Consider the following 12,073-nt stretch of genomic DNA (forward strand, 5'->3'; position numbering starts at 1 on the left):
GAGGACACCGATTTGATTTAGTAGAGAAGAGACGTGTCTTTGAGTAGTTTTATTCAAACGAAAAATTAAAAAGCAATGAGATTATTTATTTTTTATATAAAGAAATCACAATTATCATTGACCATTAAATTTGAAATCAGGAGGTTAAAAGCATGTCATTATTTAAACGTAGTTAAAATCAAAATTTTTTAAATTTTGTGGCACTTTCATGCATTGGATTTCACATCTAATGGTTAAAAGTGATATCAAAATTTCTTAAATTTTATGACACTTTTATGTATTGGATTTCACGTCTAATGGCTAAAAATAATTATGACCTCCTTATACAAAAAAATAAAAAATCTCATAATATACAATCCCAAATTTAAAAAGTATGAAAGAACTACAAAAAAAACAAAATCATACAAGAATTTGGAGGAATCAAGCCGAAGTAAGGCCCGCTCTTAGAGCTCATCACTGGCTCACACAGGCGGTCTAAGAAGTGGGTTTCCAAAAAAGAGTTGGTCTCTCTCTCTCTCTCTCACACACACACACACAAGCAGCAAATTGGGGCATCTGAAATCTAATGGTTGGAGACAAGCATCCAACCATTAGGAGAGTTGCAGCCTCGTGGTTAAGCCCTTGGCGTCCCAACCACGGGATCTCAAAATCCCACGTCTACCAAGAGAACATCTACTGATAGAGAGGGGGTGAGAGTACAAAAGAACTACAAATTGTCAAGAAGATCAAAGGACAGTTCAGTTATTTTACCTTTCATTTACACAACTTATGACAGTAGAAATTGTTGGCAATATAAGGTACTAAGCACCCCTTACACCAATAGACTACCCCCATCCAAATGACCCTACTCTTCGTATAAAAGATTTCTAAAACTTGAAACACTAACCAATCCATGCAAATACATGCAGAAAAGCTATGACCCATTTAATCTCAACTCTGTGATCAAAGAGAAGAGCCATGCATGAGTTGACAGTTGGCAATATGTAAATCGGTCATATAGGGTTGGAATGCAAAGGTGTGGGTCCCATTACCATGATTTTAAGGACATCATAAATCACTCTTCATGATTTTCGGGAGCTGCCGCGGCAAATCTCACATTTGCTGGTCGTGTAACCACAACAGTCTCATCAGCAAAGAGAGCTTTGATGAATTGGGGGGTCTTCAATGGCCGACGCCCTGTCATGCGTGGATACACATCTTCAAGAAAATAATATGCATGACCAGCAGCCATACCCTGTGAAAATAAAACACAACTACACATTTGTTTAATGTGAATATATTCAAAGCCAGTTCCTATTATACACAACTGGAGCATCAAGCAATTGTGTGAATAACATGCTCTGCTGATCAGAGACATTTCTACAGATGAAATTAGCAACAGTACATTCATTTCCTCAATTAATGAACACTTCAAAAATGTGAAAAAATTGCATTAAACAATTTCATGAAATTGATGTAAAGGAGAAACCATCAAAGGTAATAATATTTACCAGAAGGTCAATCCAAGGACTGCTACCGACAAGTATCGAAAAGCCTAAAAGAACCTGCACAAGAAAAGGAATATATCAGAGAAAAATGGCACAAAAACAAAGGGAGAATCTGATCTAGGGTAGAATGCTACTAGAACTATGGTAAAATCAAATAGATTAAATTAAAGAGATACAATGAACAATTCCATGGGGAAACGCAATATTATTGCAGTCAACTTACACAGACCTCCATGCCAAATTTAGAAAAAATATAGACAAGAAAATACAAGCCCATGTGTCCAATATGAAAGAAATTTTTTTTTGAGAATTGTTAACATTGTGTTACTAAAACAGTAAAAGTTTACAAGAGGTGTGGGACTGAAAGCACCCTCGAAAGGTTCCAATATGAAAGAAATAACCGTCAAAACTCCCATCTCTGCCACTTAAGCAAAAATATATAAATTAACAGTAAGCTCATGGTACAATTTAGAATTGATGATAAGATGGGGCTAATCAGAAGTTATTCCAACATGAGGCAGCCGAAATAAAATGGGGATGAACTGCCAGAGAAGATGGAAAACATATGAAATTGTAATTACTAGAAGAATATCTTAAACCAGCTGTCCATATAACACAAAACGCTGCCATACCAAGGTTTTAACCAGCTTGAACAAGCAAGCCTGGTCAACTAATAGGCCAATCCAGCCGAATGGCCCAGGGATTGCAATCTCAAAGTCCGAGTGAAGAACCTGCTAATGTCAATCCCATATACACATGCATTAACCCATATCATGAGAAAGCCTCCACATCCAATGAACTTGCTCAAATTGTTCATTGAGAAAGCCACCACATCCAATGGAAAAGCACAAACTCGTATGGACCATTGAAAGTCAGAAGTGAAAATCCGCTAAACCAGTCGTCTAAGGAATCGGCCGCCCATATGCTGATCTCCAACATGGCAAAACAAGATCTCCACCAAGCACAATTGGCAAATACCACCTCCATGATGTCATTGAGCTTCCTCCTTTCTTTTTAGCAGAAAGGGTGTCCTGGTTGCTATTGCAAGTAATATCCACATGAACTATATCGTAGTGTTAATTTACCATGTAAATTTTCCCGTTTATTTTGGGAGCTTATGAAGAACAAGGATGTGTCTCGATCACTTACCATGTGACTATTTTGGTTATTTTACAAGTCATTTTGCATTCCCCTCGTGTGTGTGTGTGTGCAAAGGTATGTGATGGTTTTTTTGAAGTGTTAACTTCTATATATAGTAAGGGGTACATAGAGAAGAGGAAGAGAAAGAAGCAATCCACATACGGATAGCAGATGTACGAGGACAGAAGAGAGAGCAAAGAAAAACAGAATTACAAGGCCTTTTTGAAGATTACATTGAAAGAACAATGCAACCAACTAAAAGAAACCCCTTCCGAAAAAACTTAAGTCCCTTCACCAAGAACCGCCGCTTTGGCCATAGCATCTGTGTCGTGGTTTGACTCCCTACACGTGTGCTTCCAGACGACGTTCAAACCCTGTCATAAGTGGTAGATTTCGTCAAAGATGCGATTCAGGACCCATGGAATAGAAGAAGGATGATTGGCCCACGAAATGACGTTCTTGGAATCTCCCTCTACTAAAAAGGTCATATTGCTAAAGGGTTGAAGAAGTCTGATGCCCTCAAGGAGGGCTGTAGCTTCTACCTCCATGGAGTCCATGTGCCCAACAAACTTGGAGGTCGCAGTTACTGTGACGCCAAAGTGATCCCTAAGAATAGCTCCAACTCCTGAAGGACTGGGGTTCCCATCGAAGTTGAGCTTCAGTTGTCCCGGGGGAGGTGGGTGCTAGTTTGAAGCCCTAGGGGCTCTTCTTTTAGAATGTTATAGAGTGGCTTTCCAATCCTGGTAGAAAGCTGAAGTTGGCACACCTTGAAAGCTTTGGTGGTTAGTTGCCCAAAAGATTAACTTTGACTTGAGTTTCGAGAACACCAAACTAGGTTTTGAGCATTCCCCACGAAAGATCCTATTGTTGCGTTCTATCCAAAGAGCCCAGATGGTTGCTACTACCGCCGTTTTCCATAACAGAATTCCTGTTTTGGGCCACGAAAAACGTTCAATAGCACTGAGAAGGGAAGGAACCTCTTTGGGTAAAACCCACCTTATGTTGAAGAGAGAGAATCCTCCCCCATAAGTCAAAAGCAAAAGGGCAAAACAGGAATAGATGGGAATTTGATTCCTCAATCCTCTCCTTTGAAGATGATCTACCATGAGCGCTTTTGAGGAAAGCGTGAACCACATAAACAACTTTAATCCTAGAGGTGCAAAAAGTTCCATGTTTGGGCAGGAGGGATTAAGAGGAAAGGTTTGTGGTTGAGTGATAAGCAAGTAGGAGGAGGAGACAGTGAAGGCCCCTGAGGCAGAGGGGGTCCAAATGATTCCGTCGTGCCCTTGCTGGGCCAGAAAGCATGATGATAGGGAATTGGCAAGGTTGGAAAAAACGTCCCTCTAAGAGTCTGTTAGGACCCTCTTAAAGAGAGGGTTCCAAGATCTAAAGGGCCCCTCCACTCTCATTTCATCTGCTACTGAGGTCCCTTGTTGTCGCGCCAAAGAGAATAGGTCTAGAAATTGATCCTTACGAGTTTGTTGACCAAACCAAAGTCGGACCAGAACCGGATTCTATTTCCCTCTCTAGGATGAAACCTGGTCCCTTTGGAGAACAAATGAAAGGTAGAGTTCCATACCCCCGAGGCCATAGGGTAGGATCTCAACTCCGATAACCAAGAAGAAGAGGGTATATGGTATTTAAACCTCAAAATGTCTACCCCCACAGCTGTCCCCTTAAGGTTAGGAGGTGCCACCACCATTTACCTAGAAGAGCGACGTTCTGCTGTCTACGGTTTTGAATCCCCAATCCTCCCAGTCTTTTCAATTTGCACAACTTATCCCGGGAGATGAGGTGGAACTTATGGGTGGTGGCATCCCCGGACCAAAAGAATCTATAGATGAGCTTCTCTATCCTTTCAACTACCGCCACTGGCATGCGAAAGAGGGACATCTGATCGACCAGGATATTGGCTAATGTGGCTTTGATAAGGGTAAGCCTTCCTGATGGGGAAAGGAACCTTCCCTTCCAACCTGCCAATTTTCGATCCACTTTATCAAGGATATTCAACTAAAGTCTTTTTTTCAGTTTACCTACGCACAGAGGTAAGCCTAGGTAATTGGAAGACAATTCTTCAGCCTAACAACCCCAAGGGTCTACGAAGGTTTTGACCTCTTCAAAGTTGACCGAGATCCCTATCATATTGATCGTCTTAAAGTTCACCTTAAAACCAGTTGCAAAGAAGCACCTAAGGAACCAGAAGAGGTAGTCAACTTCCTCTAGTATGGCATTACAAAAGACCAAAGTGTCATCTGCATATTGGAGATGCGAGACGACCGGACCATTGATGCCGCACAACCCATTCACCAAGTCCACTGCAACCATCTTAGAAATAGACTGACTAAACACTTATGCTGCTATGGTGTAAAGAAAAGGGGATAGAGGATTCCCTTGACGCAAACCCCTAGAGGGGAAAAAACCTTTAGGGGACCCATTGACGAGGATAGAGAAGTAAGGTTGGTTGTAGCAAGCTCTCATCCAGCCTCTCCACCTTCTTCCAAACCCCATCCTCAATTGGGTCTCTTCGAGAATGGCCCATTCCACATGGTCATATGCCTTTTCCCAATCTAACTAAACCATCAGACCTGGGATTTTGGTAATATGTCGCAAGTGGACACATTCGTGAGTGACTAGGGCCCCATCTAAGATTTGAAGATCTTTGACAAATGTACTTTGAGGGGGGATATCACTCGGGAAAGAACCTCCTTCAGGCAGGAAGCTAGCACCTTAATTATAATCTTAAAGGTCAAATTGACCAAGCTAATGGGACAGAAATCCTTCAAGCATTCAGCTCCTTCGATCTTTGGAGCTAATGCTATAAAGGTTGCGATCATTGCTCGGTGAATAACTTTTCTTGTGTGGAAATCAGCAAAAAGGGCCATGAAGTCTCCGCAAAAAGAGTCCCAGAACACTTTGAAAGGTGCTATGGGAAATCCGTCAAGACCCGGCGTCCTATCTATTGCCAATCTAGATTTAGCGGCTAGAATTTCTTCCTTCGAAAAAGGTCTATCCAACCATGCGGCTTTTTTGTAGGGAAGTAGACGGATCTGGATATCCCCCATCGTTGGTCTAGGTCCTATGGGAACAAAGAAGAGAGTGTTGAAAGCAATGATAGTTTCCTCAATCTCATTAGGTTGGTTGAGGCATCTATCCCCCACCATATAATGTGAGATAGTATTATCCCTTCTCCTACAGTTTGTTGTCTTGTGGAAAAAACCAGTATTGAGATCGCCCACCTTAAGCCATTTGACTCGAGATCTTTGGGACCAAAAGATCTCCTCTTTCTTGAGAATGGATTGGTAGAGAACTTTCAAGTTTGTTCTCTGAAGAGACGGAAGAAAGATTCTAGATTCCTCCTCCACATCCAAGTGTTTAATTTCCACAAGGGTTTCGTTCTTCTGCGAGGCAAAAGAACCTGGTAAGGTCCTACTTCTGGTCCTCAAGTGAGCTTTTAAAAGTTGGAGCTTTCATTGCAGTCTGAAGCCAACCCACTCGAAAACAGAGCGCGAGAAAGACGACCACCAAGAAGGCAATAGTGAGGCCAAGGAACTTTCTTGAAGTCAAGTGAGTTCGAACCTAAAAGGTTTAGGGCCTCTAGATGATGGATCAATTTTTAGGAGCAAGGGACAGTGGTCCGAGGTGGGTTTCGGCAAAGCTACGACGTGGGAGATAGTGAAGGTGGCATCCCAATCTAAGGAGATCAAAAAACTGTCAAATTTTTGGAGGGAGGGGGAGGGAGAGTGGTTAGACCAAGTGTATTGCGCTCCTTGGATCGGAAGGTCAAGGAGCTGATTATCTGAAATAAAGTCCAAGAACAAATTCATGGCAGGAGAGATTCTAGAGGAGGAATTTTTCTTGACCTTGTGAAGTTGAAGTTCCCCCAATACACCAAGTCGGATTGGGGAGAGCTGCAATAGGATAGAGTTTGTTCCAAAGCTGAGGCCTTAGAGAATTTTGGTTGGGGCCATAGATGCCTGAGAATTTCCACGGGAGACCGTCGATAACCCTGAACTAGAGCAGGGTGACGGACAAGGAGGCTATGACCGAGGACGAAAGGGAATGTTTAGATGGATCCCAAATCACCCATATTCCACCTAAGGCCCCTACTGCCGGGAGAGCCTCCCACCGACAAGGCCTTCTACCCCAGACCTGTCTAACTTGTTGAAGAGTAGGGGAGGGAGGTTTTGTTTCGGTAAGGACAAGAATGATTGGGTGGTGTTTTATGTAGAGATCACTAACGGATTGCTTTTTAAAAGGCAACCCCAAACCTCAAATATTCCAGGACAAAATCAGCATTGAGGGTCAATAGAGAGGAGAGTTCCTTGGGGAACGCCAAACCACTGAGCCACTAAGAGAAAGCGCCACGGGAAGATTAGAGAAAGAGAGAGGAAGAGAGATAGGTTGGTCGTAGTTAATGCTTGAGACCAGATTAGCAAGTTCCCGACTACCCTTCCAACTTACCTTAGATTCTCGATTGGATGTCTGCCTTGAAAAATTCTTGAAAAGGGCCCTTTGGGCCAGTATGCGGGAGTCCCATCACCTTCATGACAGAGTGCATCTTTCCTTGTGCTTCATCCATTCGATCAACAAAAGAGGATGTCACCGAAAGAGGGGAGTGATAATCTTCATAAGAGCCTTGCGAGGATCCGAAAGCAGAGTTCTGCAAACTTCTCCCCATCCTTAGAGGAGAAGGGGAGGGGCAACGAGTAGGAAGAAGATTTCTCAATGCCTATAGGGGCCAGCCCATCCTTTTCAAGGTTTGGGTTCAGGTCTTCTGAGTCATCATTGAAACCCAAGGGGTCTTACGGTTCTTTAACAACAGGGGGACGGACCATAGAAGAGGAAGATTGTAAAAGTTAGGAATACAGATGGGGTTCAAGCTCGAAAAGGTAGAGGACAAAGTGGGAGAGGCCACTGGGAGACCAGAAGCGATAGGAGGAAGAGAGAGACAGGGGTGGGGGCTGGTATCATCACGAGAGGAGGAACCTCCTCTAATGGGGTATAGCTTGGGGGAATGAGTGGGGGACCAGCAAGCGAAGGAAAGAAATGCAGAGGCTAGAGACCACGTCAAAGGAGATAACTTCGGGGGGGGGGGGGAACTTGGGATGGTCGATGACCGTGGGTCCATTTTTGGAAGATGATGGTCCGGTACCCAAAGGTGGCTGGTCCCATGCTGGTCATGCTAATCCCAAGGCCGAAGAAAGGAGGACGGTTGCGTTAGGTTGGCAGCGAGCATAAATTTTTTGCAAAATCTATTTCATGAATCCTGATTCATGGATCCGACCCCAAATAGTTGGGATAAGGGATGAATAATAATGATGAGATTGAGACCCTAGAGGGATTTGTTTGACCCTAGATTTGTTAAATTGTTTCATCATCACCAGATGAACAATTTTTTTAAAAAAGATTAATCTAGAGTTGTTTAAGGGCTAGATCTTCCCAAGCATGAAATGGATGGCTTATGTTCGCCAAGTTCCAAAAAACGTATTCCAAGTTTTTTTTTCCCAAAATATATTTTCATGGGCTTCTTGATCGTATACAAAAGTATGTATATGTCAAATTCGAGGTGAAAATAACATCCCAAGGCCCCAAAATGGAAGAGAGTTGACAACTATAGTATATAGATGTCCACTCATGATGCCTCAAATGTTTTCATAAATCAAATACATAACATCTATAAAAACTGGGTACAAAATAGAAGTCAAGGCAACATCTCAGTAATCCATAAAATTAGCCTCAACCATAAGGGCACGAGCTACATGACCTGCCCTCCCACTTCCGAAATCAAGGTGCTTTGGTGATTCCTTGGGACGCCCTACTAATAAATTTGTCTCTGTCCTCTCCAGCTCCCACAATTTATTTTCTAATTTCACATATTGGGAACACATAAATGTTTGCTTATGTACACATTTGAAGATGCACAAGTTGCTGGCCTCAAACTAGGAAATTTTAATTGTTTAAGCTGACTGCAGATCTTAAATAAAGAGCTTGAGGAGAAACATAAGACAAATATATGGATATGAGCTAGAACTATTCAGTAGTTGAAATGGATTCAAATCCTTAATAAGAGCGTGTTTGACTGGCAGAAAAGGGGACTGCCACAGCGCCCCCTTCCATAAATCATGGAAGCCGCCCCTTCCATGCTTTACGTTTTTAAGCACACTAGAAGCCGCGAGTTCCATACTGCAGCTTCAGCAGAGCGTAAACAAACATGGCATTAAAGTTTGGTGGAACTTGGGTCTCCCACTCCCCAAACATTCCACCAAACAAAAATGCCCTGAAAGAGTTTGAGGAGAAGCATGATAGAAATAGATCTATGAGGTAATAAATGAGACGAGGCTGGATGATGAAAACCACATGAATTCTAGCCCCATGTTTGAAAGAGAAGTTGTAGCAATAGAAGATCATTTGAGTCCTCGATCCATGAGACAAGGATGTTGGCCTTAGAATGAACTTCTTTAGTTAAATTGGCTTCAAACCTGAGCAAAGATTTTAAATAAAAACATAGTTATAAAGGATCACTAGGGCATGGACAAATAAACTAAACTACAAATAGATTATTTAGAGGAAGTGGAAGAAGGATATCAGAGCATCCGTAAGGAAGAGAAGCTTCTGGAAAATTTCCTAGAAGGTCCGGCCCACGAGCTTAATGGTGAAGCCACATTTGCGTTCATGGAGAACATGCGTTCAGATATTTGTGCGAAAAGCCTTAAGTAATCAACTAGAATACATGTGAGAATACCTTTGTAGTTACAAAAATTCCAAGGAACACATTTCCTTTCGCAGAAACACCAAATAAGTGCAAGGTTCCTACAAGTGCGAATGTGGGTGTAAGCAACTCAATGGGGAAATGTTAGCTACCCACACTACGGATCAGCAAACCGACACTCCTTACCCACACTATGGATCTACAAATCGACACTCACAAAACAGCAGTGAAGGACAACTGTGAGGTCTGTAATACAGTACACACCGTGAAATGGGTCTTTTGTGCAATCAACACTTCCCCAAAAGTATGGGAGATCATCCCTGGGAAAAATAGCTACAATATCTTTCATGTGTGTAGCATGGAACAAACAAAAGACATTATGTACCTTTTACCAATGCATTCTGAAACAAGCAACAAATAGCTGATAAAAGAGTGAATCTTCCCCTTTGAAGGAGGCATTAGCCTCCTAAGTAAGGCTGGCATCAAGAGTGAGGTGTAACCTCAAAGTAGAAAGCGTAAGCCTCCTCGTGACCTTTTGCTAAGGTCACCTTAGTACTGGTGCCCTTGACACTACACTTATTGTCATGCATGAGGCACATCCCTTATACTTTGACAACTCTAATGGAGACATAAGACCGTATAGACAAAGTTGGTAATCAAGATAATAACCCTACAAAGTTGACAAGACTATAGTCCTCATCTCCTTATAATGCATAAATTTCCCTTAAGCCCTAGTTAAATGCATAATGTTAAAGAATGTTATTAAGGCAACTATCTAACCATTTAGATCAGCTGATGAAATACTAATGGCTATTACTACTGAAAGGGAATTGAACAACTGCTTCAAAATTGAAATAGGAGAACACTCACCCAAGGGAGATAAGCAGCTGTGAAAGTAAAGAGACCCAAGAAACTCATGTGTATAAAGGGATTCCGCTTGCTCCAGACATAGACCTGAAATTCACAGGATGTAAAATAGCATCTTTACAAAATATAGAAACCAAGTATAAGGTCTTATATAGCCTTCATTTAACTTTTATTATAAAAAGATGAACCATGGCAACAATGTCATCAACTTACCATCATGAAGGTTAAAGAATTGCTGAGGAAGAAAATCTTGGCAAAAGTCTCAGAGACATACGGTATCATTCCACCAACCAAAACAATCCCAGTTAACACAGTGGCGCCAAATAAGAGCATATAAAAGAAATCTGCTGTCCGTCCCCTGAAAGAATTCTCTTCAAGGAGCTTGCAGTACCGAGCAAGGAAAAACATGTGAAACAAAAAGTCCAAATCTGGCATTTATCAGAAAAAATAAAGATATTAAGCAGAGAAGGAAAAAAGCACCTACCTTTTATAAAAATAGCATTACAGAGTAATGAGGAGATCATTAAGCCAACATGTAATACAAAAGACGGCATCTTCACTGCCTAAGTTTGAATGCAGGTACCCTCTAATTGAAATCATCCCACGTAACCCTTTTGGCCACAAAATTTTCCGAAACAAACAATAACAAAAAAGAAAAGGAAAACAAAACAGAAACCGGCCAATCAAGAAATCAAGCTGTGGCCAAAAGTATATATTTCTAATCTAACCAGAAAGAACCGTCCCATCTTCTAATTCACTTATAACAATAAAAAACTGGAAAGAAGCTATTCTGAAAGGGAGGAAATAAAGTTATTAAAGTCCAGAAAATAGTGCATCCAAATCACACATTAAAACGCAGTGTAACATAAATCAACAGAGATAATCCATAATTTTAAAAAGAAGAAGAAATAAGATCTCGAGATCAATGAAAGCAGAGATCAGAACCATACCCATTTTTCGGAAGTAAAAGAAGTTGGTGATGAGGCGCCAAAACTCATAACGTTTCACAACCAGGTTGAGGTTCAGATAGAGATTAAATGGAGAAATGATCTGCAGAGGCACCAGTGTACAACATCATTAAAACACAAAAAAAAAAAAAAAATGACCCCAAAAGAAAGAGAATCTTGCAAGCCAAATCAATATCTCTAGAAGAAACAGAAAAAAGCTGGAGAAAAAAAGCACCAAAATGACCCCGAGAAAACAGCTAAAACCCTAGAACCACTCAGTACCCCATAAATCAAATCAATCTCAATAGAACCCATTGAATCCAAAACCAAAAAAATAAAAACAATAAAAAATATGAGAAAAAAAAATACATCGAGAGAGCATCCAACTGTGGTTATAATTGCAGCAGTGAGATACGAGCGGGTGATGATGGGCATCTGCTTGTACCATTCCTCCACCGCCTGAGCCATCCCAAAAAAACCCTAATTGATCAGAAAACCCTAATTCGATCTAAACCCAAAGACAATCACGATCAAAAGAATCTCTGAATTCTCGTTGGGAAACCAATGAATTACTCAGAAAAACTGAAGTAATTTTCAACTAAACGTAAGAGAGATTATCTGGAAAGAGAATCAGCTAGGGTTTCTGTTTCTCTTTTTAGCTAAGATTTGTTGGTCTGGTTCATTGAAATGGATCTTCGTTGGCGAGAACGTTAAAAAGGCATGCGTCGATAAACGAATGACACCGCAAACCAACACGATATTCTTTTCCCTTTTTATTTATTGCCACAAGATGTTATACTCCCGCGGGAGTCTACTGTTTATTTACTCTCTCGGTAATGAGATCATTTATTTTTGAGAAAATCACCTAAGTATCTTTTTTTATTTTTTGTTATTACAAAAATATTTAAATTTTTTTGTTATTA

At 41.1% G+C, this 12,073-nt stretch overlaps 1 protein-coding gene across 2 annotated transcripts; it reads right to left on the reverse strand.

The window, feature by feature from the left end:
* Nucleotides 1–713: 713 nt before the first annotated feature.
* On the reverse strand, nucleotides 714–11,834 carry DER2.2 (DERLIN-2.2). 2 transcript variants are annotated; one of them, XM_006858068.3, is made up of 6 exons: nucleotides 11,520–11,834; nucleotides 11,154–11,253; nucleotides 10,417–10,631; nucleotides 10,207–10,290; nucleotides 1,491–1,544; nucleotides 714–1,234 (listed from the first exon to the last, which is right to left on the reverse strand). In XM_006858068.3, exons 1-6 carry the CDS (start codon nucleotides 11,616–11,618, stop codon nucleotides 1,055–1,057), a joined length of 732 nt encoding a protein of 243 aa, XP_006858130.1. In that variant the 5' UTR covers nucleotides 11,619–11,834; the 3' UTR covers nucleotides 714–1,054. The 2 variants fall into 2 exon arrangements, with proteins under 2 accessions (XP_006858130.1, XP_020531582.1); XM_020675923.2 differs by having other exon boundaries at nucleotides 714–1,253.
* Nucleotides 11,835–12,073: the final 239 nt, after the last annotated feature.

Source organism: Amborella trichopoda, chromosome 2 (assembly GCF_054954075.1).
Source record: "Amborella trichopoda isolate Santa Cruz 75 chromosome 2, AtrichopodaSantaCruz75HAP2 v2.0, whole genome shotgun sequence".
Taxonomy (NCBI): domain Eukaryota; kingdom Viridiplantae; phylum Streptophyta; class Magnoliopsida; order Amborellales; family Amborellaceae; genus Amborella; species Amborella trichopoda.

Coding starts and splice junctions, on each gene's coding strand:
- DER2.2 (XM_006858068.3), bottom strand. CDS start 11,618: ATGGCTCAGGCGGTGGAGGAATGGTACAAGCAGATGCCCATCATCACC. Junction 1,545..10,206: donor CAGCTGCTTATCTCCCTTGG/GTGAGTGTTCTC, acceptor TTTCTTGTGCAG/GTTCTTTTAGGCTTTTCGAT. Junction 1,235..1,490: donor GTCCTTGGATTGACCTTCTG/GTAAATATTATT, acceptor TTATTTTCACAG/GGTATGGCTGCTGGTCATGC.